The sequence below is a fragment of the Salmo salar genome, chromosome 05 (assembly GCF_965601325.2).
Source record: "Salmo salar chromosome 05, fSalSal1, whole genome shotgun sequence".
Lineage (NCBI taxonomy): Eukaryota > Metazoa > Chordata > Actinopteri > Salmoniformes > Salmonidae > Salmo > Salmo salar.
In genome coordinates this window covers 69,670,867-69,698,098 of record NC_138295.1, presented here as the reverse complement: position 1 = coordinate 69,698,098, position 27,232 = coordinate 69,670,867, and the positions used below count along the sequence as shown (strand labels likewise).

The 27,232-nt window shown below is 44.0% G+C and overlaps 1 protein-coding gene across 1 annotated transcript in view; it reads left to right on the top strand.

Annotated features, from left to right (window-relative positions):
- Nucleotides 1-23,784, top strand: part of zmp:0000001114 (suppressor of tumorigenicity 14 protein homolog) — a 37,942-nt gene extending 14,158 nt beyond the window's left edge. The window contains exons 2-18 of the mRNA XM_082974938.1: nt 7,140-7,281; nt 8,032-8,192; nt 9,961-10,031; nt 10,340-10,509; nt 11,608-11,643; nt 12,247-12,478; nt 14,359-14,498; nt 14,616-14,719; nt 15,217-15,326; nt 15,485-15,615; nt 16,243-16,347; nt 16,687-16,794; nt 17,131-17,244; nt 17,651-17,770; nt 18,319-18,499; nt 20,760-20,925; nt 21,103-23,784. Coding sequence (XP_082831064.1) covers nt 7,140-7,281; nt 8,032-8,192; nt 9,961-10,031; nt 10,340-10,509; nt 11,608-11,643; nt 12,247-12,478; nt 14,359-14,498; nt 14,616-14,719; nt 15,217-15,326; nt 15,485-15,615; nt 16,243-16,347; nt 16,687-16,794; nt 17,131-17,244; nt 17,651-17,770; nt 18,319-18,499; nt 20,760-20,925; nt 21,103-21,264 — 2,253 coding nt within the window. The 3' untranslated portion in view covers nt 21,265-23,784. The remainder of the gene's footprint in view (nt 1-7,139; nt 7,282-8,031; nt 8,193-9,960; nt 10,032-10,339; nt 10,510-11,607; nt 11,644-12,246; nt 12,479-14,358; nt 14,499-14,615; nt 14,720-15,216; nt 15,327-15,484; nt 15,616-16,242; nt 16,348-16,686; nt 16,795-17,130; nt 17,245-17,650; nt 17,771-18,318; nt 18,500-20,759; nt 20,926-21,102) is intronic.
- Nucleotides 23,785-27,232: the final 3,448 nt, after the last annotated feature.

The window sequence follows — 27,232 nt, the reverse complement described above, 5'->3', positions numbered from 1 at the left end:
ACCACACCTCTCAGTACAGAACACCTCATTACCCATCAGTCTAACTGGTTTGACTAATATGCTGCTACCCTACTGTATGCCTAGCAGTCCTACTATGCCTTATTGTTTAGTTCATACCATTAGCTCTCCAGATGTCCCCTCGTGCTTGTAGTGGTCACATACCGCGTGCCTCCAGAAAGTATTCACACCCTTTTGACTTTTTCAAAAAGAAAAATTGTTTTACAGCCTCAATTTTAAAATGGATTACGCTCAGATGTTTTTGTCACTGGCCTATACACAATAAGTAGACTTATGTTTTTAGAAATGTTTACTAATGAATAAGAAATGAAACGCTGAAGTGTCCTGAGTTAATAAGTATTCAACCCCTTTGTTGATGCAAACCTAAAGTTTAGGAATATGACTTCCACCTTACCTGTCACCCTAGACCCAGTTCAATTTGCTTACCGCCCCAATAGATCCACAGATGATGCAATCGCCATCACACTGCACACTGCCTTATCCCATCAGGGCAAGAGGAATACCTATGTAAGAATTCTGTTCATTGACTACAGCTCAACATTCAACACCATAGTACCCTCCAAGCTCATCATTAAGCTTGAGGCCCTGGGTCTCAACCCCGCCCTGTGCAATTGGGTCCTGGACTTTGACGGGCCGTCCCCAGGTGGTGAAGGTAGGAAACATCTCCACTTTGCTGATCCTCAACACTGGGTCCCACAAGGGTGTGTGCTCAGCCCCCTCCTGTACTCCCTGTTCACCCATGACTGCGTGACTATGCACGCCTCCAACTCAATCATCAAGTTTGCAGATGACACAACAGTAGTATACTTGATTACCAACAACAACGAGACAGCCTACAGGGAGGAGGTGAGGGCTCTCGGATTGTGGTGTCAGGAAAATAACCTCTCACTCAATGTCAACAAAACGAAGGAGATGATCGTGGACTTCAAGAAACAGCAGAGGGAGCAGCCCCCAACCACATCAACGGGACAGCAGTGGAGAAGGTGGAAAGTTAAGTTCCTTGGTGTACACATCACTGACAAACTGAAATGATCCACCCACACAGACAGTGTGGTGAAGAAGGCGCAACAGCCTCTACAACCTCAGGAGGCTGAAGGAATTTGGCTTGCCACCTAAAACCCTCACAACATTTTTTAGATGCACAATTGTGAGCATCCTGTCGGGCTGTATCACTGCCTGGTACGGCAACTGCACCGCCCACAACCGCAGGGCTCTCCAGAGTGTGGTGCGGTCTGCACAACGCATCACCGGGGGAAAACTACCTGCCCTCCAGGACACCTACAGCACCCGATATCACAGGAAGGCCAAAAAGATCATCAAGGACAACAACCACCCGAGCCACTGCCTGTTTACCCCGCTACCATCCAGAAGGCGAGGTCAGTACAGGTGCATCAAAGCTGGGACCGAGATCCTGAAAAACAGCTTCTATCTCAAGGCCATCAGACTGTTAAACAGCCATCACTAGCACAGAGCGGCTGCTGCCTACATACAGACTTGAAATCACTAGTTACTTTAATAAATAGAACACTAGTCACTTTAATAATGGCACTTTAATGTTTTCATATCTTGCATTACTCATCTCATATGTATATACTGTATTCTATACTATCTATTGCATCTTAGCCTATGGTGCTCTGTCATTGCTCATCCATATATTTATATATTCTTATTCCATTCCTTTACTTAGATTTGTGTGTATTAGGTATCTGTTGTGGAATTGTTAGATATTACTTGTTAGATATTGCTGCGCTGTCAGAACTAGAAGTACAAGCATTTCGCTACACTCGCAATAACATCTGCTAACCGTGTGTATGTGACCAATAACATTTGATTTGAATTCAAGTGTGCTAAACAAGTCATAAATTGCATGGATTCGCTCTGTGCAATAGTGTTTAACATGATTTTTGAATGACTACCTAATTTCTGTACCTCACACATACAGATAATTGTAAAGTCTAGCAGTGAATTTGAAATTCAACCACAAAGACCAGGAAGGCTTTCCAATGCCTCGCAAAGAAGGGCACCTATTGTTAGATAGGTGTAAAAAAACGGCGGGGGGAAGCATACATTCAATATCCCTTTGACCATGGTGAAGTTATTAATTACACTTTGAATGGTGTATAAACACCCATTCCCTACAAATATACAGGCGTCCTTCCTAACTCAGTTGCCGGAGAGGGAGGAAACCGCTCAGGGATTTCACCATGAGGCCAATGGTGACTTTAAAACAGTTACAGAGTTTAATTGCTGTGATGGGAAACAACTGGGGATGTATCAACATTGCAGTTACTCTACAATACTAACCTAAATGACAGTGAAAAGAATGAAGCCTGTACAAAATAAAATAATTCCTAAACATGCATCCTGTTTGCAACAAAGCACTAAAGTAAGAATGCAATTTTTTTTGCATAGCAATTCACTTTTTGTACTGAATACAAAGTGCTATGTTTGGGGCAAATCCAATACAACACATTACTGAGTACCACTCGCCAGATTTTCAAACATAGTGGTGGCTGCGTCATGTTATGGGGGAGTGGCCGAGTTAGTTTTAACTTAAATCTGCTTCAAAATCTATGGCAAGACTTAAATGGTTGTCTAGCAATGTTCAACAAGCAATTTTGAAAAAGACTCACAGCTGTAACTGCTGCCAAAGGGGATTCTAATATGTATTGACTCAGGGGTTTGAATACTTATGTAAATTTGTTTTTCGTTTTCATAAATTTGCTAAAATTTTGAAAAACATTTTGTCATTATAAGGTCTTGTGTGTAGATGGGTGAGACAAATGTATGTAATCAATGTTAAATTCAGGCTGTAATACAACAATGTGGAATAAGTCAGGGGGTGTGAATACTTTCTGAAGCCACTTTTTTACAGGCATAATACTGTGATAGGCTTTTGCAGTGTTTTTGATTTGTTTTCTTCTGTTCTGTTTATACTGTCAGTGAAAGTTGTGTTTGTGTTTCCACTGCGTTCAACACCATTTCCTGTGTAATCATAGGACACTACTGAGGCCTGTAGTTGGAAAGACATCCAGCACAGTTCACAAATGGATCTAACTGGAGGGAGTAGTATTTTTGTTTGAGGGCAGAGAGATGGAGACGGGATATGACAAAAAGCATGTAATGGTTTTATTAGGCTGTGATCAGGGTGACTGATGGAGAGAGCGACCCCCGAGCGCTCACTGACCCCATCCCTAATGATTCCCTTAATTCCAGACCATGATTGCTGTTAGAAATTCCAATTAGGAGGCATGTGTGAGAGCCGGAGCGTGGTAAGAATGGCCTTTAATTGCGATGAGTTATCATCAAGACCAGTGTAATTGAGCCCCCATCTTAAGGGGCGGCACTTCTGACAAATTGATTTAATACCGAAGCGATTCTCCTGTCCCTAATGGTGGATCGGGTCCTTCTCCACGCTGGGCCACAGGCGCAGAGGCAATTGTGTGCGGTGATTACTATCTGCTCTGTAATCGCTCTCTGTCGTCTGTGTGCGCAAGAGGACTTGGACACACCCTGGACCCAGGGCAGGGCACATAGATCTTAGCCTATGCCCCAGGTAGCCCTAAACTTACCCATCATACTGAAGTACTGTAGGGAGAGAGAGGGGGCTGATATGGAGAGTCACTATACGCACATAAGTCAATATGACATCAATTCAAATTTTAATGGTCACATACACATTTAACAGATGTTAATGCTTGTGTCCCTAACTCCAACAGTGCAGTAATGTATAACAATTCACAACAATGCAAAGAAATCTAAAAGTAAAATAATGGAATTTTAACAAATATATAAATATTAGGACGAGCAATGTCGGTGTGGCATTGACTAAAATACAGTAGAATAGAATAAAGTGTGTATACACAGTGCCTTTGGAAAGTAGTCAGACCCCTTGACGTTTTACGCATTTGGTTAGGATACAGCCTCATTCAAAATGTATTAAATAGTTTTTTCCCCACATCAATCAACACACAACACACAATTAATTACAAATAAAAAAACTGAAATCTCACATTTACATAAGTATTCAGACCCTTAACTCAGTACTTTCTTGAAGCACCTTTGGCAGAGATTACAGCCTCGAGTCTTCTTGGGTATGACGCTACAAGCTTGGCACACCTGTATTTGGGGAGTTTCTCTCATTCTTCTCTGCAGATCCTCTCAAGCTCTGTCAGGTTGGATGGGGGGTGTTGCTGCACAGACATTTTCAGGTCTCTCCAGAGATGTTCGATCGGGTTCTGGGCTACTCAAGGACATTCAGAGACTTGTCCCGAAGCCACTCCTGCGTTGTCTTGGCTGTGTGCTTAGGGTCATTGTCCTGTTGGAAGGTGAACCTTCACCCCAGTCTGAGGTCTTGAGCGTTCTGGAGCAGGTTTTCATTAAGTATCTCTCTCTGTACTTTGCTCATTTTCATATTTGCCTCGATCCTGACTAGTCTCTCAGTCCCTGCTGCTGATAAACATTCCCACAGCATGATGCTGCCACCACCTTGCTTCACCAAAGGGATGGTGCCAGATTTCCTGCAGACGTGACGCTTGGCATTCAGGCCAAAGAGTTCAATCTTGGTTTCATCAGACCAGAGAATCTTGTTTTTCATGGTTGAGAGTCTTTAGGTGCCTTTTTGCAAACACCAAGCGGGCTGTCATGTGCCTTTTACTGAGGAGTTGCTTCCTTCTGACCACTCTACCATAAAGGCCTGATTTGGTGGAGTGCTGCAGAGATGGTTGTCCTTCTGGAAGGTTCTCCCATCTCCACTCTGGAGCTCTGTCAGAGTGACCATTGGGTTCTTGGTCACCTCCCTGACCAAAGCCCTTCTCCCCCAATTGCTCAGTTTAGCCGGGCGGGCATCTCAAGGAAGGTGGTTGGTTGTTGGCTTGGTGGTTTCTAACTTCTTCCATTTAAGAATGATGGAGGCCACTGTGTTCTTAGGGACCTTCAATGCTGCAGAAATGTTTTGGATACCCTTCCCCAGATCTGTGCCTGGACACAATCCTGTCTAGGGGATCTACGGACAATTCCTTCAATCTCATGGCTTAGTTTTTGCTCTGACATGCACTGTCAACTGTGGGACGTTATATAGACAGGTGTGTGTCTTTCCAAATCTTGTCCAATCAATAGAATTTACCACATGTGGACTCTAATCAAGTTGTAGAAACATCTCGAGGATGATCAATGGAAACAGGATGTACATGAACTAAATTTTGAGTCTCATAGCAAAGGGTCTGAATACTTATGTAAGGTATTTCTGTTTTTTATTTTAATAGATTTGCAAAATGTTCTTGCTTTGTCATTATGAGCCATTGTGTGTAGATTGCTGAGGATTTTTAAAATCCATTTTAAAATAAGGCTGTAATGCAACAAAATGTGGAAAAAGTCAAGGGGTCTGAATACTTTCAGAAGGCACTGAACATATGAAATGAGTAAAGCAGTATGTACACATTATTAAAGTGACCAGTGTTTACATGTCTATGTATATAGGGCAGCAGCCTCTAAAGTACAGTGTTGAGTAACCGGGTGGTAGCCAGCTAGTGATGGCTATTTAACAGTCTGATGGCCTTGAGCTAGAAGCTGTTTTTCAGTCTCTCGGTCCCAGCTTTGATGCACCTGTACTGACCTCACCTTCTGGATGGTAGCGGGGTGAACAGGCAGTGGCTCGGGTGGTTGTTGTCCTTGAGGATCTTTTTGGCCTTCCTGTGACATCGGGTGCTGTAGGTGTCCTGGAGGGCAGGTAGTTTTCCCCCGGTGATGCGTTATGCAGACCGCACCACCCTCTGGAGAGCCCTCGCGGTTGTGGGCGGTGCAGTTGCCGTACCAGGCGGTGATGCAGCCCGATAAGATTCTCTCAATTGTGCATCTGTAAAACTTTGTGGGTCTTAGGGGCTGTTGCGCCTTCACCACACTGTCTGTGTGGGTGGACCATTTCAGATTGTCAGTGATGTGTACGCCGAGAAACTTAAAGCTTTTCACCTTCTCCCCTGCTGTCCCTTCGATGTGGATAGGGACGTGCTCCCTCTGCTGTTTCCTGATGTCCACAATCAGCTCCTTTGTTTTGTTGACGTTTAGTGACATGGTGAGGCAGTGGCTAGGGAGTATTGTTGATGTCACCACGTACTTGCTCACAGTTGGCTGTTCCTTTAGAGAAGGTGAAGCATATACAGAGCGCCATGGAAGTCTTCTCTGCAGTGCAACGTGTGTGCTCTCAGGTCACTAAACTGGTTGGGCCTGTTTTGACGTCAGTATTTGTTCTGAGCCTGTTAAAACTTGTCAGTGATTCTCCCTAAACAAAAACATGAAAAGTAATGTAAAACAGACACGTCGTTGTTATGGTGTGAATCAGCGTTCACTGTCTTTGCAATTCACTGTCAGTCTAATACAGCGTGATGATCCAGATGGTAGTCAGTTTCATAAACAATGTAATTGTCTGTCTTTCCCCTGCTGACCTACACACATTACACATCTGACTACTACACCGATACACACACACACTGAACTTTCCATGGCAACACCTCAAGGACATCTCCCCCTCTCTCTCTGCGCTCATCTCTTTTTAAATAAGGTTTTAGCCTCCAATGTGAAATGAGAAGTATGGCATAGGTTATACTAACGATACATAACTCTTCCTGAACAGTGAGTTGGATCAGTTCCTCTTCGGGATAATGCGGTTGCTTCTTGATTTTAGTTACCGAGCCACAGAATGTTAGCTTTCGTTTAGTTTTTTGTTACTGTTCGAATGTTGACGATGGGAACTTTCTGATGCCAGGATCAGTAGAATTGGCACTTTGTTTCTAGTGCCTTCGTTGATGTCACAGGCTTTTCCTTTTGTTGCTTTTTACAAGTCCACTGTCATTACTTTCACCTCGAATGGTAAGACTGGAGTCTGGAGGTGGCTATACCTACTGTCTTGTACTTAGTTTAAGGATGATTTTAGGAAGAGACTGAACACTATGATCTCCTAACAATCTCCATGTCCTCCTGCAAGTTAAGTGACTCACACACTACACTGGATATGTTATTGTACTCCTACGTCTTGAGTATTAGTAATCTCATCATATAAATGTAGGTAAGAAATTAACTTATCTCTCTCTTTTTATCTCTGTCTGCCTCTTTCTACCTCGGGGCAGAATGGGCGGCATGAGCAGGTCACCTTCCTGGATAACAAAGAGAAGATGGCATCGAAGAAGAAGACTGGAGTGATACTGGGAGTCCTCATCGCTCTGCTTGTCTTGGCAGCCGTGGCAGGAATCCTCATCTGGCTCTTTGTTAGTGAGTACAACTTTACTATGTAGTCTGAGATTAATGCATGTAATAATCATAGACTAGGTACTATCACTCAGTCTAAGTGAAAATGCAAAGGATGCCCCAAAGTCGCTCAATAACTCCAACTGTACTAATGTTGCTAATTTCAACCCTCTGTTTGGCCTGGAGTATTCTGGGAGGTTTGTTTCTTCTAATGTCTGAATATAAAATTGATACCTGAAATGTAAATAATGGCAAACAGCTTTTTTATAATCTACCCGGAAAGACTTGGGTTTGAGTTGGCAGCCCTAGCCAACTGCAATTGGCCAATCTAAACCTGCCATCTACAGGGCACACCCAGGAGATTTCACATTCACAGGCGCTGCCTGACTGCTGCTTTGATGGCCTAGACGTTTGATACAAATATCCGAAATAAGTGTGAAGTTTGGAAGTTTTCATTTGCCATTGATAACCTGTTTGACAGGCCTTAATTTGGTTGGTGTTAATAATTCAGGGGAGTGAAGTGGCGCGGTGCAGAGTAGACAGAACATCCTGACAGTCACACACACGCTCACTCTACAGCCTGATCAAAGAGGCTTTTACAGAGAGATAATCAAAAGATAAACAAACTCCTAATTCTCCTAAATCCCTGTTCTCTTTTTATTTGCTCCAGCAGAGAATCATATTAACCATCTCTGGAAGTTTGAGGAAGTCATTGGTGTTGCATGTAGAATGTTTCTAAATGACTTCCTCTTTCTCCCACTCCCTTTTCCTCAGTCAAAGGCAGGGAGTCGGCGGCCACCATAGGTATGAAGCGTGTCCCAGCTCAGCGGGTGTATAGCGGGCACATGAAGCTGGACAATGTGCCCTACAACCAGAATCTGGAGGACCCCACCAGCACAGAGTTCCAAAAGCTGGCAGACGACCTGGAAGAGATAGTGAGTTTGACCCAGGTTTAGGCTCAGATGTCATGTCCTGGTGATGTACTGTTAAAAAAAACAAAAACGATTGAGCTTATTGTTTTCCTATGGTGACAGACAAAAGTGATGAGATGACAGACAGACATCTGTCATTTCCCATCATTTTCTTGCCTGCGTCAAAAGTTGAAATTAGTTGAACTTTTGATGGATAGATTGATGACTGGACCAATACCCTTCTACCAAGTTAACCTCCACCCACAATACCCTTTAGGCCAGGTACGGTATTAAGTCAGGTGTCAGAGTTCAGAACTGACTGAGATTCAGTTTCTCTCTCTTGTTTGTTGTAGCTATCTGCCACAGCATGTTTTTCTCCTGGTGGAAGGAGATTGCTAAAGGCATATTTGTGTGGGTGGACTGGAAGAGAGAACATCATTTAGTTACTCTGTTATTTCCTCCAACAACATTTCCTTTCATTGGAGTAATGGCGATGTGTGTATCGCCACTTGGGAACATGGCAATGATAAACTGCTATTGCTAAACCCCCAGTCAGTGTGGCATTGCTTTAGTATGTATGGCTGCATGAGTGACAATGTAAGGTATGTGTGAATACCGAGGTGATCTGAATGGAATTCTAGATGACTGTTCAATGAGCATTAATGTGACAACAGAACACACCCCCACCATTATTCTCTCTGCTCGGTACATTCAGTTCATCCTCTGGTCATGTATTGCAGATGCAGTAGAGCAAAGTGTCATTATATGTTGGTGATTGGGTCTACAGTATATACAACTGGCTTTGTTAGTTCAATCAGCAACCAACACACTATTGGCTCCACTGGCAACACTAAAGAATACACAGAGTTCTTTTTGTTGTTGTTGAGGGAACAATGCACCTCTCTGTATGTTGGAGGTGCTGTGTGGTTGACTTGGTAGTCTGCTGTTACCTGCTGTAGAATATGGTATTTGTGCTTAGAAACGGCTTTGAATAAGGAAATCCACACTTAGGTGACAGTGTCTCTCGTCTGAGCTCTGCAAACGGCAATGGAATCACATTCTACACTTCTGGGTTCAACTTCAGTGGATCACTCATTTTGCTCTCCTCTGAAATTGTTTATGGGCTTTCTCCATTGTGGTCCATTAAAGTCTCCAGCCCATTTCTTGGTTCTCAATGTGGTCTTATCAGAGTTGATACAGATGAAGATCGTTCACTACTCTCTTCAGTCTGTTTCAGGGAGCTGAGGTGAGTTTAGCTACAGTGTCTTTATAATGTGCCTTTTGGATTTAACATTTACCAGCCTGATAATTGCATGTCCGCTACATGCGTTCTTATTAACAGTCTGAACTGGAGTTTAACACACACACACACACACACACACACACACACACACACACACACACCTATGAATAGACAGCATGATTAGTAACAACACATGCTAGGATTCGATATCCAGTTTCTTTCTACATTTCTTTCACATAACTGTAGCTGAAGGCACTCGTCCTCCATGTAATCTCCAATGGAAACCCAGTTATTCATGGCATGCAGGCAGTTTGAATGCAAGCATACACACTGCCTTATTGCAGACTCGCAGACAAACCTTTCTTGGTATCGAACTGGCCAATACCTGGAGCACTCCCAACATCATGGTAACCTTGATCAATTAAACCTTATATGGAGGATTCGGCTGAACTCTGAGGTCATGGCTCCCTGTGTTCGCCATGGTAACAGCAAATGGGTTGTCAGGTAACCTAGTGAATGATCATTTTTATGTTTGGCTTTTTTCACCAGCTTAAGATCAACTACAAACAAGTTGAGTTCCTCTCCAAGTACTACACCACGTCTGTGGTGACCGCCTTCAGGTAGGAGAGCATTCTGGGATGTGGAGTTTCTGCATGTTGGTAATGTACAGTTGGCCATAAAGCTAGTCATGTGATCACTTTGTTTACTACATAATATGAATCTTTGAAAATGCTTATTGAATAAGTGTGATTTGGACAATGGGACGTCCATTGCAGCAACTCAAAAATGCCAGCTGTACCTGAGGAGAGGTTTGGTAAAACCTGCACTATAGAAATGTTGAAGTGCATGACTGTGAGTGATCAATGAAGACCTCAGTCAGCATAGTTTGGTCTTCTACTCCTTCCTTCAAGTCCCTCTCTCTCTCCAGTGAGGGGGTGCTGGCCTACTACTGGACCCAGTTTGACATCCCGGCAACGGACCTGGAGATGCTGCCAGAGTTCTCTGAGGAGCGGGTCCTGGAGGTGCTGTGGAACGGCATCAGGGAGCAGGGCAAACGCTCCGGCCAGAGCCTCCACATCAGCCAAGTCACTGCCTCACGTGAGTTAGTAGTTAGTACAACCCAGTCAAGACCAAACCAGGGGGTGTAGTCTCTGGGGCAGGGGGTGTAGTCTCTGGGGCAGGGGGTGTAGTCTCTAGTGGCTTAGGGTTTAAACTAAGCAAGCAGTGACCAACCCTCCTCCTGGAGAGTTACCCTGAGTCCTGCAAGCTTCCACATCAACCCAAATCCACAATCTATCATTCTACTAATTGGCTGCTCACCAGGACCTTGATCAGCTGAATGAGGGGTAACAGAGTTGGTTACCAGGACCTTGATCAGCTGAATGAGGGGTAACAGAGTTGGATCAAAAGCCTGCACACCCAGTAGCTCTCCAGATGCAGGGTTGGCCTCCCCTCAACTAAAGGGTCATGTTTAATGAAGAGAAATGTATTGTCTGAAGCAAGCCCCCTCTCTGTCATCTTCCATAAGCATTCATATCTGATCTGATTTCTGCCATTAATGGCTGTTCTATGCCAGCTAGATGTCTCTGACATGCCCTAATAAGATAACGTGGCGGTATAAGGGACGCCACTCTGTTTGTATTGTATCAGTGATTGGACACTTTATGTAGTTTGGGTCTTTTAATGACGTTACAGTAGTTGGCCCCTAGGCTGCCCTCTAGCTGCCTGGCTCTAGCCATTTATCATTATTCTAGCTTCTGTCTACTTCACATTGCATTGCAAAAAGGTCACCCTATATGACTTAGTGGTTTTGCTCTCTTTAAAATGATTTCTGTTTATATGATTTGATGTGGCTGTCAGTCGGTTAGACAGAGATGTATCCCTGGGCTCCGTGGGGGGGTGGGGGGGTGCATGTTAAAAAAACATTCCATCGGCAACTCTCTCAACAGCAGTGCGTACGGCGAATTGGAACAGAAAAAGTGCAACCCAAATATTAAATGCCCGTGCATCAAACTCGATTAGCCTCTCAGTTTGGTAGCACTCTCTTAACCCTCCCTCCTTATCTCTCATTTCCCCTTTCCCTCTCCTCCTCAATTCTCTCTCCTCCTTCTCCATCTCTCCTTTTCTCTCTTCTCCCTCCACCACTTTTCTCTCTCTCCCTCGCCCCCCTTCTCATTCCACCCCCCTACTCTCCAGGCACAGACCCCAGGATGGCCAGGAACCCCAGAGCCGGTGAGTAAACCCACTGTCTCCCGTTTCAATCACACGCTGCTGTAATTTTCCAGCCCGCTAGATGTTCACCCTGCTGCTGCCAGTCTGTGAGAATGCCTGCCCCGCTTGATACATAATACTGCTGCTGCTCCATTCATGAAGAGATTGAGAGCCCTGGCTATATAGTACATGAGTGGACTACTGAATAAAAATGGATGTTGGCCTATTTCACTCGTCTTTTTTTACCCTCTGTGTTGATGCGTAATCCTCAAACGATTTTGCGCATGTTACATTTAATTTCAGATAAGAGTTGATAGTTGACATTGCATCAACAGATGACACTGGATGATGAACAGTGTAGTAGATATGGTATAAGATGTGTACATTTTTCCACACCATGATATGACATTTTGATTGATGCATATACAATACAGCTCAACATAGCTCTTTTTTCCACTATGTTATCTGCCTTGGCGTTTGCACTTTTGGGAGTAGCGAGTCTAAAGTACTTCCTTAGCATGTGAGCTGACCAGGGAAAACCCACAGCCTTGTTGGGCTACTGTACCTGTATGTCTGTACATCTACTAATGTAATCTGTTATGCTCTTCATTTCCTGCCCGTCAGATTACGAGTGTTTCTTCCGGTTGGAGGCTAACACTTCAGTTCAGAGCTTCCAGTCTCCAGGCTTTCCAGATCAGTACCCGGCCCAGTCCCGCTGCCAGTGGCAGATCAGAGCCCCGGAACAGAACGCCATCTCAGTCCGCTTCACCCACTTCCACATAGAGGACGACTGCTCTGATGACTTTGTGTCCATCTACGACTCCCTCAGCCCGGATGAGTCCCAGGCCATCACTCAGTGAGTGCTCTCACAACCACTACTGTGATGATGATGATGATGATGATGATAAATAAATAATATGAATAATGCATAGATTTTTTTTATTAGTGCATTTCATGGACCCAAAGACTCTTGTACAGGGATGGTGATGAGAGAGGCTGAATCATGCCAGTGTTTGTCATAATGCCACTATTCTCCACAGCCCAAGGAAATCCGTGACAAACTCCATCTTAATATCAGCAGTGATACACAGACAAGTGAATTCCAATTGTAAGATTGCACATTTGTGTGAGACATATTGGCTTTGTTCAATCGAAGGTGGTTACCTGGTGTCTAGGCTAAGTGTAATTGATAGGTTGTTGTGCTGTGAGAATGCGGGTTTGTTTCCAATCGATAAGGTTATGTTAACAGTGGGGGAAAAGGAAGCAGGAAGTAAACTTCAAACTTGCTTTCTTTCAGCACAATAAATATATTCTTCATCCTACCAAGATACATAGACAGGTTAAAGAATGATTTTTAAGCCAAGTGAAATATGGATTGTGTGTGTGCCATTCAGAGGGTGAATGGACAAGACAAAAGATTTAAGTGCCTTTGAACGGGGTATGGTAGTTGGTGCCAGGCGCACCGGGTTTGACTGTGTCAAGAACGGCAACACTGCTGGGTTTTTCACGTTCAACAGTTTCTTGTGTGTATCAAGAATGGCCGACCACCCAGAGAACATCCAGTCAACATGGGCCAACATCTGTGGGCAAAAGTGGGCGGTACAACTCAATATTAGGACAGTGTTCATAATATTTTGTAAACTCAGTGTATCCCACTTGTTTACAACCTTTTTATTAATGTAGGGTCCAACCAAGACATGCATACTACCAGTACCAACATATGCTTACTTAATGAGGAAAGAAAGTAAAAGTGTCTCATGTAGTTTTCCAGAATTCCCAAGAGGGACCGGAACATCACTTTGTATTTGGCTAAGGTCCCCAGTGGGAATAGAAAAACATGGGAGAAAACGGTCGTTTTGAAGTGTAGCGAATGCTGTGGACTTCATTCCCGTCACATCATTGGTGATTTTAGTCGCTTGTTGGGATCCTGGTGCATTTGGCCCAGCACGTTGTCTTTCATTGTTAACATTGGGGACCTTCAGTGAGATTGAGTTGGCTCAGAAGGACCTCTCTTTTCCAATCTACCAGGGGTGCCACCCAGCAGCCATGCTGCTGTGTGTTACTGCAGTTGGTTGTCTGTGGGCGTCTGTCTCTCTCGCTCTCTCTCCCCCACTGTGGCAACCCGAGTGCAAATCAGTGGGGGCTACACTGCAGGCAGTTTCAAGTTCCAAACCCTTCACCAAACAAATGCGAGTAGCCAAGCGCTGCATAAGATTTTTTTCTGCTGCTCAGCCAATCAGCTTTATCCAAGGTGACACCAGGTTGATGAGATCCTTAATACAATAGTTTCTAATGGCATTACCCTGCTGCAGGTAGATGTAGTGCTGCTCTTGCAGCGTCATTCACACTTCTGTGGCTCCGGCTGCCGGCCCACACTGCAGGAGCGTTTCGCTAAAATACCTGTTTGACTTTGAAATGCCGTGTGTGTCTGAGCGGGCAGGGCTATTTTTCTTCCCTTGAATAGTTGATTTAATGCTTTTGATGTGCGGGGTGCTCATCGGTTATTTAGACATTTCAAATGTATTTAATGGGCTTCTTTAGGTTTCTGATTCATGTGTTTTATTAAAAGTGTACTATGTCACTCTAACAGTGTAGATGGTATACTAATGGTTTATGCCTTTCATGCCTGCACCACATTCTGTCAGTGAATGAATTGAAGTCCCACACCTTGATCAGTGTTGCCCAGCCCTGTCATTGGTTGACCTCTCCATTTCCTATATGAATCTCCTCCTATAGCAAGTGTGGTCAGAGGCCTCCCAGCAATCCCCTGGAGGTGGTGTCGTCCAGTAACATCATGCTCATCAACCTCATCACCGACAGCGCTGTCCAGAGGCCCGGCTTCAGTGCAGAGTACTCAATCATCCCCCTAACAACATGTAAGCCAACATCACACAGTCATCCCCTTACCAAGATGTACAACGACAATGCCAGTCAAACAATCCATATTTCACTACATGATGAACACTCTAATGACCCCACTTTTGCCTTTTTAGCCAAAAGTTGTGGAGGAGTCCTGAGTGATGCTCAGGGGAACTTCAACTCTCCCCATTACCCCAGCTTCTATCCCCCAGCCCTGGACTGCAAGTGGACCATCGAGGTTGGTGATCCTGCATCATAGCCCCTTCTGTTACCCCCTCTCTCTGCTACCTCTCTATTTACCCCCTCGCTCTCTGGTCCTTCTCTCCAGTCCCCTCTTTCCTGCACCATCCATAGCTCTGTATGAGGGGAATGCTGAGGCTGCAGAATGTCAGCCAGGCTGTTCAGTACCTCTTCCATCTTCATCTGTCCTATTGTAGCAGCAGCCCTTAAGGTTTTGTGTCTGGGGGGAGGAGGTGGGTTAGGTGTTCTCCCACAGTTACTGTAGCTTGAGTTCCAATTCCCTACACCTCCCACTTGGTCCCGTTCCCCTTGTGGATTTCAAATCATTGAATTGGTGTAAGCAGGCTTGAGGGACCACTATATTTCCTACACCATTTATTTAGAATCTATGAGGAGGAAGGAACAAGTGCGTACCTCTAAGGAGCAGGGCAGAGGGGAAAAGGGGTGGCATTTTCCAACTCTTAAGACTCACATGAACACAACCCTGTCTCTCAGGTCCCTGCAGGGAAGCAGGTACGTGTCAAGTTCACCATGTTCCGTATGAAGGAGCCGAGAGTGGACGTCAGGGTGTGTCACAAAGACTACATAGAGGTCATGGGCACCAAGTAAGAATTGTCCTCTACTTACTGGAGCTCTATAGAACAATATGACTTTATTGATTATCACAGGATAAAGGAACTGTCCTCTGCTTTAAACCATCACATTCCATTGACATACAATGTCAGTATTTCCACTCAAATAAACTTTGTGTGCTTTGTGTCAGGTACTGTGGGGAGCTGTCTTCTCTGGCCCTTACCAGTACCACCAGCTCTCTGGTTGTGATGTTCCACTCTGACGAGTCCTTCACAGACAAAGGCTTCCAGGCTCAGTACAACGCATACGATCCTTCCAACCGTGAGTGGTTTCTCTCTGGTGTTATATATGACTCTGGATTGTATGAAACGTCCTATGAAGGTGCTACCATTTTATGGTACTGTTTTCAAACCCCTCTTAATCTCCATGGCAACTGATATGGGAGTGGTGGTGCTATTCAAGTGAAAGTTGCTATATGACAGAGTAATCGTCACTATAACAACTGAACTAGTGCCCCAAACCAAGTGGCACGCTGACTGACACTCAGCCAGAGACGGTTCAATGATGGAGGTTTACAGACTGCAGCTCTGACATCACAGGTCCACCAATCACCATGAGTGTGTTTATTGTCTGTTTTATCAGTCAGGAGCACTTCTAGTCTCTGTCTCAGTCCCCTCCACTCCCCTCGTCCCCTCTAACCTCTGTAGTTGCTGCTCTTTCAGAGTTTGGGCCATAATGGATTTCTAATTGCTTTGATCAATAGGGACGAAGCAGATTGCAACAAGACGGATGGGCCGGATATACACTGTCATTCCCTCACACTCCTTCGGTCACTCGCTCTCTCTCCATCTTTCTCTCTCTCATCGCTCACTCTCATGCGCCTCTTCCCCCCATCTCCCTCTCTCCCTCTTTCTTTCCTCATTCCCTCCATTCTGTTACTGTGTGCAGCTTGCCCCAACCAGTTTGCCTGTGGCTCTGGGTTCTGTATCAAGAAGGAGCTGCATTGTGATGGCTGGAACGACTGTGGGGACATGAGCGATGAAATTAACTGCAGTAAGTAGATTCTGGCCTTGCTTGGCCTCACCTCACCCCTACCTCACTCCCCTCCCTCTTTTCCCCTCGCTTCCCCTTCACCCCTCCCTCCCTCGCTTCCCCTTCACCCCTCCCTCCCTCGCTTCCCCTTCACCCCTCCCTCCCTCGCTTCCCCTTCACCCCTCCCTCCCTCGCTTCCCCTTCACCCCTCCCTCCCTCGCTTCCCCTTCACCCCTCCCTCCCTCGCCACCCCTTACCCTCCCTTCACATACTTCCCACTCCCCTCACATTCCTGTGTGTGTGCATGTCTGTGTGATAGAAGCCTCTGACACACTGGACATTTCCTCTTGCTATTTTCAGAATGTGAAAAGGACCAGTTTGCCTGTGACAACGGGATGTGCAAGCCCAAGTACTGGGTGTGCGACCGTGTCAACGACTGCGGTGACGAGAGTGATGAGAAGCACTGCAGTGAGTAGCCGCCTAGTCGGCCAGACCCTCTCTATCTATGTAATGCCAGTCTGCGGGCTAAACGGGCCGCTAATGCCATGCTAATTGTGCTAACATTAAAGGCGCTAATCGGTGGACACTGGCTCCTAGCTCGGCTGTGTGTGGTCATTACTTTATCAGTAATGTGGCTTGTTGGAAGCCTTGCCCAATTTGCTCAGCCTCCGTCTAGACTCTTAATCATGTATAATGCATTCAGCCATTTAAAGCACAGAGCAGGGGAGAGATGGAGGGAGAACAAGCATCCAGTCTGGCCACATCAGTAAAAATGTCTCTTCCTCTCTCCTCCCCCCTTCCCAGGCTGTGCTAAGAATGAGTGGAGGTGTGGCGACGGGACCTGTTTGCCTCAGGATGTGGTGTGTGACACTAAGATGGACTGTGTAGACGGGAGTGACGAGGCTTCCTGTACCGTCTGTAAGTCAACACACACCAGACTCACTCCTTACATGACAGAACACACCTCTCTTTTGACATACATGAGCTATGTTTATTCTACTGCACACACCTCCTCACATGAAAACCCTGTCACTCCTTTTCAATCTCAGTTTTGTGGATAAAGTGGGATGTTAGACTAGACCGTCTCAATCAATACAGCCAATCAATGTAAACCACAGCACCATCACTGTGTATGGTGCACTGCATTCTAATGCCTGACTGATTTGGAGTGTCTTTTTCATCAAACCTGGCCTAACACTGAAATAGGTTTATGAAAAATGGGTTTGTTTTTTTAATATCAGAAATGTGTTTTCTTATGATCTCTTGATGGGTTTTGACTTTTATTTTTGACTTTTATTTTTTATCCAACTCTCTCTCTGTGCAGCTCCTGGTATCTGCTCTGACTTCAGCTTTAAGTGTAAGAATGAGGCGTGTGTGAACAAGGTGAACGCTGAGTGTGACCGGGTCAAAGACTGCACCGACGAATCAGACGAGGAGGGCTGCGGTAAGACAAGACAACCCAGCAGCAAGCTCTTTCATTCGTCCTCTCACTTACGTCTTCACTCGCTTCCTACTCTCTGGGCATCTCTCTCTGTCTTTGTAAAAACATCCATGAGTTGGCATGTAGTTTTAGAACTCCTGTTTGATGCAAAAACCTTGACTAGCACATGAAACCAGTTGTAAATTCATCATTGTCACTCCTAACAGTGAGCTACAGGACAGCAGAGTAGTGGGGCTGGGATACGTATGACTGGCTGCTTGTCTACAGAGCCCCAAACAAGCTGGAGGGCCTCCATCCAGCACTTTTATTTGATTCTTCTTTGGAGAACTATTGACGTCTGTGTGAATATTTTTGTGTTTTTCCTTTCCTACAAGCCTCGGGGTCTGGCAGTGTTTTTTTGATAAGCTAATGTCGGTACCTTATTATAATTTCAACGAGCTGCGCGGTTCAGCGCCAAGGCTGCGGTGTCAAGTTGAAGTTATTTTCTCCTTCTCTTCTCTCTGTTCATTAACGCTCATCTCACTCTTCCTCTCCGCCATACCTTCCAACAGACTGTGGCATCCGGCCATACAAGCTTAACCGTATTGTGGGCGGGGAGAATGCGCAGCTGGGGGAGTGGCCCTGGCAGGTGAGCCTGCACTTCCAGACCCGTGGGCATGTGTGTGGCGCGTCAATCATCTCCAACCGCTGGCTCCTGTCTGCCGCCCACTGCTTCAAGACCATCAGCCCTGAGTGAGTTCCACATACACAACACTAGTCCTCCTTCCTTCCTCTCTGCTCCTCCTTCCTTCCTCTCTGCTCCTCCTGCCTTCCTCTCTGCTCCTCCTTCCTTCCTCTCTGCTCCTCCTTCCTTCCTCTCTGCTCCTCCTGCCTCTCTGCTGGTTGTCCTTTCTATTGTTTCAAATGTCTTCCCTCTGCTTCGCTTTTGTTCTCTATGCCTCTTTTTTGGGTCTGTCTATCCTGTCATGCCTGTGGGTAGTTTATGGCTTCTTTACTCTACTGAAGCTTCTCTCCTTGACTTCTTCTTTCAAGATCTCCAGCCCTGCATGTGTACATGGCACCCCTCACACCTCTTCTGGTTTCTGATTCACAGACAGATCGTCCCGTCTCTGCTTCTGAAGCCACTGATATCTCCCACCTCCCTCTACTCTGCTTTCAAACATCTTTTTTTGACCTTTTCCCATGCCCGGGGTAGTTTATGGTAGTCTTTCATCTACTTCACTGAGTTAACTTAGTTTGTTGGCGCCCCATTCTCATTATTATTATTATTATTATTCATTATTCCAGAGGACATCGTTTTAGGGATCCTGTTCTAAGGGCTCTTCAATCTGTAAAGCTGAAAAGTTCCAGGTTCCACAATAGAAATGTAAACGTTTTGCGCCAACTTGTGCAGTGTTTACCATGAATGCGTTCTCCACTAAAGTGGGAACATTGCCTTTACATTTCAATCACGCTGTAAAGCTGAATTTCCTCGATGCGGATTGAACAGAGCCCTAAGAGAGATGAGTATGATGGGTAAACAGTGCTTTAAACAACACAGGAGTTTTGATCCACAGCACAAGGACTGAGAAATTACCCCTTGATTATACTGTTTAGAAGAGATGCTTCAGGGCCACATTTACATCAAAGCAGCTTTATAGTGTGTATATACTGTGTAATTAGCTGGGCTGCCAGTAGGTGGAGCACTAGCCCTGCACTAGAATGTGATCCAGCACTGCTGTGTTGGGATGGATGTGGTCTTTTCCATTTAGAGCCAGCCACTGTAGGGGATGATGTAGCTGTGCACTGCGGCAGTTTCATGAACAGTACAGAGATTTACAGAGCTCTGCTGCTAGCATTGGTTCCTCTCACAATCACACAGTCAGCTTGGAAGAGAAACGGCTTCCTTTCTGTTTACAGACAGCATTCTCTTATGCTGTGGAGAGGCTCTATAGGAGTAGCTCAAGCTCATATCCTACAGCAGCAGTAGGCAATCTTAGACTCTATCTTACATGGCCGATTCAATCAATTGAGTCTTTATTAAAGACTAATTAGTTCATTATTTGAATCAGGTGTGTTGCTACCGCCAATCTCTGGTTACAGATTGATTTTTGACATCCATTCGAGTACTCGGTACTCAATTACTCATGCCCATCCCTAGGTCATACATGTTGAGCTGTGCTTGATTTAGTATTAAGGTTCTCATTTAGACCAGCACTACTGTTCTCCATATGGCAGACTTGGGTCAAATACTGTGCATTAGGTCAAGTATTTCCATATGCTCGAGCTGCACTTGATTTCGTTTGAAAGGTATGGAGCCAAGAGACGGTGGAATAGTCCAAGAAAGTGCTGAATCAGCGCACCACACATACTAACCATTTGGCATAGTATTTGACTCAGTCAGGTGTGTTTATATAACTCCTCTATGAGATATATATATATACACACACACACATCTTTTACATCTCTTTCATTTTGGCATGCTGCTATTCCCTCATCTTGACATTCCTCGCGCTCTCTCCATCTCTCCCTTCTTCATCCCTCTCTCATCTGTCTCCCATCATGGCGTCTTTCCATTCATCGCCATGGCATTCTTCTCTTTCCTTCATCCCTCTCTCCTGACGTCCGTCTTCCCTCACCTCCTCCCCATTTTCATTCTCAACCCTCATCTCTCCCGTTCGTGACATCCCGCTCTGTCTCCCTTCATCTCTCATGACGTCTTCTGTCACCCCTTTCCCATTCCTTCTCCCTCATCTTTCATCCTAATATTTTCCTCATCTCTCTCATCATGTCACTCCTCTTGTTCCCTTCATCTCTCCCACATCTTTTTCCTATCATCCCTCTTCCATTACACCTTCCTCCACATCCATATTTCATATCAGACCTCCTCCCTCTCTCTTTCTCTTGAGGGATCTCTTAACTGTCCATTAGCCAACCCAAAGCCAACTCATTAGCACCAGGGTTGTAGGCAGTAGCTAGTGCACATAAAGGTTGTCTTCTGCTAGTTATAACCACGTGTCCTCTCTTTCTCGTGGCGGTCAGGTTCCATATCACGGCTGCTGCAGAAGGCAGAGGTGAAGATCATTAACGACACGGTGTGTAACGTGGTCACCGAGGGTCAGGTCACATCAAGGATGCTCTGCTCCGGCTTCCTGTCCGGAGGAGTCGACGCCTGTCAGGTGGGAGGGATACGCATGGCAGGCTACATTATCATACTACACACACACACACACAATACAAACACATGCAATTATAAACAGAAACATATGTCATACACCTGCATCTTAAAACACTCCTAAACACGTTTCCTTTGTGCCCAATGTAATGTCTCTGTCCTCTGTTTCTCTCATCACTAGGGAGACTCGGGGGGACCTCTGGTGTGCTTCGAGGAAAGTGGGATGTGGTTCCAGGCAGGCATCGTGAGCTGGGGCGAGGGCTGCGCTCGTCGGAACAAGCCCGGCGTCTACTTGCGCGTCACCAAGCTGAGAGACTGGATTCGCAAGAACACAGGGGTTTGATGATGAGGGGACATGGGGGAGGGACAGCGGGTAGACAGTTTGGGGGTCTGACAGGACAAGACAAAAAATAAGGAATATGGAACATTGAGTCTGATTGAGGACGAGTCCCCCCATGATGACCAGAGCTAGCCAACCTCAACCAGCCTCCAACACCCACTGAGGGCCTGCATGGGGCTAGCTACTGCTCAGAGGAATGATTTCAAATGGGTTTGGGATTATATTTTTTCAATGTTTTTATGCTGTACTGATGCAACCCTGGTTCTCAAAGGCTCCGAGAAGCAGCAAGACTCCTGCACCTCCATCAATCATGTCATGTTCCACTGGTTTGATGAATATTCTCCCAGTGTAAATAATGGAAGATGTATATTTTGAAGACGCACTTTGTTTTTAGTGGTACAGTATTTGCCAAATCTCCCCATTGCTATGATGTGAGATCACATCTTCTGTTAGACAGACAGACATACCAAATGAACTGAGGGAATTAGGAATGGAACAGAAGTAGAATAGTTGGTTGTATTTTTACAATGTATTTCTTTACCAGCTGTTTTCACCTGCCAATTTTTACTTAGTGCCTTGACAAGAACATGGAATGTTTTATAAGTCAGTGTGATACTAGTGATATTAGTAATGCCGTGATGCATAGAATCTTGAGTTCTAACAAAGATTGTCTATTGAAGTGCCATCAGAATCTATTCATACCCCTTGATTTATTACACATTTTGTTAGCCTGAATTAAAAATGGATTAAATATGAACTAAAATCACCCATCTATATACAATATCCCATAATGACAAAGTGAAAACCTATTTTTAGAAATGTTTGTACAGAAATATCTAATTTACATATGTATTCACACCCCTGAGTAAATTCATGTTATAATCACCTTCGGCAGATTACAGCTGCGAGTCTTTCTTGGTAAGTCCCTATGAGCTTTCCACACCTGGATTGTACAATATTTGCACATTATTCTTTTCAAAATTCTTCAAGCTCTGTCAAGTTGGTTGTTGATCATTACTAGACAGCCATTTTCAACTCTTGCCATAGGTTTGAAGTTGATTTTAATTCAAAACTGTCACGAAGCCACTCAGGAATATTCAATGTCGTCATGGTAAGCAACTCCAGTGTATATTTGGTATTGTGTTTCAGGTTATTGTCCTGCTGAAAGGTGAATTTGTCTCCCAGTGTGTGTTGGAAAGCAGACGGAAGCAGGTTATCTTCTAGGATTTTGACTGTGCTTAGCTCTCTTCCATTTTGTTCCCCCCCCCCCCCCCCCCCAAAAAAAAAAACTCCCAAGCTCTAGCCAATGACAAGCATACCTATGATGCAGCCACCACGATGCTTGAAAATATGAAGTGTTACTCTGTGTTGTTGGACTTGCCCCAAACATAACCTTTTGTATTCAGGATATACACTACTGTTCAAAAGTTTGGGGTCACTTAGAAATGTCCTTGTTTTTGAAAGAAAAGCATATTTTTTTTGTCCATTTTAAAATGGCATCAAATTGATCAGAAATACAGTGTAGAGATTGTTAATATTGTAAATGATTATTATAGCTGGAAATTGCAGATTTTTTATGGCCAGCATCCCGGAGTCGCCTCTTCACTGTTAACATTTAGACTGGTGTTTTGCAGGTACTATTTAATGAAGCTGCCAGTTGAGGACTTGTGAGGCGTCTGTTTCTCAAACTAGACACTAATGTACTTGTCCTCTTGCTCATCTGTGCACCGGGGCCTCCCACTCTTTCTATTCTGGTTAGAGCGAGTTTGCGCTGTTCTGTGAAGTGAGTAGTACACAGAGTTGTACGAGATCTTCAGAGTCTTGTCAATTTCTCGCATGGAATAGCCTTCATTTCCCAGAATGAGAATCGACTGCCGCGTTTCAGAAGAAAGTTATTTCTGGCCATTTTGAGCCTGTAATCGAACCCACAAATGTTGATGCTCCAGATACTCAACTAGTCTGAAGAACGCCAGTTTTATTTTATTTTTTACGAACACAACAGTTTTCAGCTGTGCTAACATAATTGCAAAGGGGCTTTATAATGATCAATTAGCTTCTATAAAATGATAAACTTGGATTAGCTAACACAACGTGCCATTGGAACACAGGAGTGATGGTTGCTGATAATGGGCCTATGTAGATATTCCTTAAAAAATCTGCCTTTTCCAGCTACCATAGTCATTTACAACATTAACAATGTCTACACTGTATTTCGGATCAATTTCATGTTACTTTAATGAACCAAAAAATGTGCTTTTCTTTCAAAAACAAGGACATTTCCTCGTGACCCAAAACTTTTGAACGGTAGTGTACATTTTATTTCTTTGCCATATTTTTTTGCAGTTTTACTTTAGTGGCTTATTGCAAACAGGGTGCATGTTTTCCAATATTTGTATTCTGTACAGGCTTTCTTCTTTTCACTCTGTCATTTAGGTTAGTATTGTGGAGTAACTACAGTGTTGGTGATCCATCCTCAGTTTTCTCCTATCACAGCCATTAAACTCTGTAACTGTTTTAAAATCACCATTGGCCTCATGGTGAAATTCCTGAGCCGTTTCCAACTGAGTTTGGAAGGACGCCTGTATCTTTGTAGTGACTGGGTGTATTGATACACCATCCAAAGTGTAGTTATTAACTTCACCATGCCCAAAGGGATATTCAATGTCTGCTTTTAATTATTTTTTTAACCCATCTACCAATAGGTGCCCCTCTGCAAGGCATTGGAAATCCTCCCTGGTCTTTGTGGTTGAATTTGTGTTTGAAATTCACTGCTCGGGACCTTACAATTATCTGTATGTGTGGGTTATACAGATGAGGTAGTCATTCAAAAATCATGTTAAACACTATTATTGCACACAGAGTGAATCCATGCAATTTGTAACTTGTTTTTATTCCTGAACTTTGAGGTTTGCCATAACAAAGGGTTTGAATATTTATTGACTCTAGACGTTTCACCTTTTCATTTCTAAAAACATAATTCCACTTTATTATGGGATATTGTGCCTAGGCCAGTGACACATTCTGAATTTAAAATTGAGATTGTAACACAACAAAATGTGGAAAAGGTCAAGGGTTATGAAAACTTTCAGGAGGAACTGACAAGATTTTTGAGTGACCGCTCTAACAATGGAAATACATGTCCCCAAAGATGGAAGGCAGGCAGGAGGAGGTGAGATCAGGTGGGACCATTCTAGCCAATGAGAGGGCCGATACGTGTGTGTGTGTGTGGAGAGCACCACAGGCCATAGAGATATATGTATGACTCGTCTTGGTATCTGTGCCACTAGTGTCTGTTCACACACGTATCAATGGTGCTTCCCATGCTATCTCTAGGGTTGGGCGGTATCCAGATTTCCGTGCTTTCATACTGTGCCATCCCATATATCCATATACGGTATTACCAGCAGTGCACACAAGGGGTGCATTTTATTTTATTTTTCTTCGTTAAACCCCCCCCCCCCAAAAAAAACAGAACTTACCAGAATGCTGACAAAATGCTAACATGTACTAAGGATACACCATAGTGAATGCAAGGTAAATGCTAATGACTGCATGCAAACATTTACTACCAAGCCAGATAACCCAGCTCATAAAGTCATTAAAACTGGTTTTTCAACCACTCCACAAATTTCTTGTTAACAAACTATAGTTTTGGCAAGTTGGTTAGGATCTACTTTGTGCATGACAAGTCATTTTTCCAACAATTGTTTACAGACAGATTATTTCACTTATAATTAACTGTATCATAATTCCAGTGGGTCAGAAGTTTACATACACTAAGTTGACTGTGCCTTTAAACAGCTTGGAACATTCCAGAAAATGATGTCATGGCTTTAGAAGCTTCTGATAGGCTAATTGACATCATTTGAATCAATTGGAGGTGTACCTGTGGATGTATTTCAAGGCCTACCTTCAAACTCAGTGACTCTTTGCTTGACACCATGGGGAAAATCAAAAGAAATCAGCCAAGACCTCAGAAAAAGGATTGTAGACCTCCACAAGTCTGGTTCATCCTTGGGAGCAATTTCCAAATGCCTGAAGTTACCATGTACAATAGTACCCAAGTATAAACACCATGGGACCACACAGCCATTATACCGCTCAGGAAGGAGACATGTTCTGTCTCCTAGAGATGAATGTACTTTGGTGTGAAAAGTGCAAATCAATCTCCAAACAACAGCAAAGGACCTTGTGAAGATGCTGGAGGAAACCGTTACAAAGGTATCGATATCCACAGTAAAACGAGTCCTATAGTGACTTAACCTGAAAGGCCGCTCAGCAAGGAAGAAGCCACTGCTCCAAAACCACCATAAAGAAGCCAGACTATGGTTTGCAACTGCACATGGGGACAAAGATCGTACTTTTTGGAGAAATGTCCTCTGGTCTGATGAAACAAAAATAATACTGTTTGGCCATAATGACCATCATTATGTTTGGAGGACAAAGGGGGAGGCTTGCAATCCCAATAACACCATCCCAACCATGAAGCACGGGGGTGGCAGCATCATGTTGTGGGGGTGCTTTGCTGCAGGAAGGACTGGTGCACTTCACAAAATAGATGGCATCATGAGGCAGGAAAAATGATGTAGATATATTGAAGCAACATCTCAAGACATCAGTCAGGAAGTTAAAGCTTGGTCGCAAATGAGTCTTCCAAATGGACAATGACCCCAAGCATACTTCCAAGTCGTGGCAAAATGGCTTAATGACAACAAAGTCAAGATATTGGAGTGGCCATCACAAAGCCTTGACCTCAATCCTTTAGAACATTTGTGTGCGAGCAAGGAGGCCTACAAACCTGACTCAGTTTCACCAGCACTGTCAGGAGGAATGTGCCAAAATTAACCCAACTTATTGTGGGAAGCTTCTGGAAGGCCACCCGAAACGTTTGACCCAAGTTCAACAATTTAAAGGCAATGTTACCAAATACTAATTGAGTGTATGTAAGCCTCTGACCCACTGGGAATGTGATGAAAGAAATACAAGCTGAAATAAATCAGAAAATTACATTTCACATTTTTTTTTAAAATAAAGTGGTGATCCTAACTGACCTAAGAGGAATTTTTACTAGGATTAAATGACAGGAATTGTGAAAAATGTTTAAATGTATTTGGCTAAGGTGTATATAAACTTCTGACTTCAACTGTATCTCAAAGTGCAGTTTGCAGCACCCACAAAATGAATTTTAGACTGCAGGGATCTTAGTCCAGGAGGGGATTGTCTCTGCTGCTGTTACCAATAAGCTTGATATGTTAAGCTAATGTTAGCCACTTAGCTAACATTATCAAGTTAGCAAAACCTGGAAATAATGTATTTGGCACGTCTTTAACTTAATAGTAATAAGATATCTAGCTGGCACGCAGTACATTTCCTGTGAATTGATTACCTCACTTAAAATGGAAATATTTACTTTTTTGGGGGTACCTGATCAAATGTGAGTTATAGATCTATCATTCTGCTTGAAAGCAAGTCTAAGAAGCGGTAGATCTGTTCTATGTGGGCTATTTTTATGTTTCTCGTTATTAAGTTTTGTTTTTGCGTCTCCGACTTTGTTTTGTATAACCATCGTCAAACAACTGAAACAATATTCTTGGTTATGGAAAATGCTGTATATTTCACAGCGGTTTAGTGTAGAGAATCACTGCACCATACTAGCTTATTTTGTCACATAAACTGAAATTAGGAAAACATTTAGTTTTAGCAACCAGGAAATGGTGAAGCAGGAGTGAATCATCTCACAAAGCTCCTGTTTTGTTTGTTGTGCTTGTTTGTAACTGGCTCAAACAGCTGTTTTGTGAAACTAGTACATGTAAGCGTCATAGTGAAAAATAATGTAACAGGGGAAATGATGAATACGATCTGCTTTATCTATTACCTAGTGCATAAGTTGAATGCAGATATTTATTTAAGAAGTACAAATATTCAAAAACAACTGTATTGGAAAATCATACCGAGCGTATTTCTAAATACC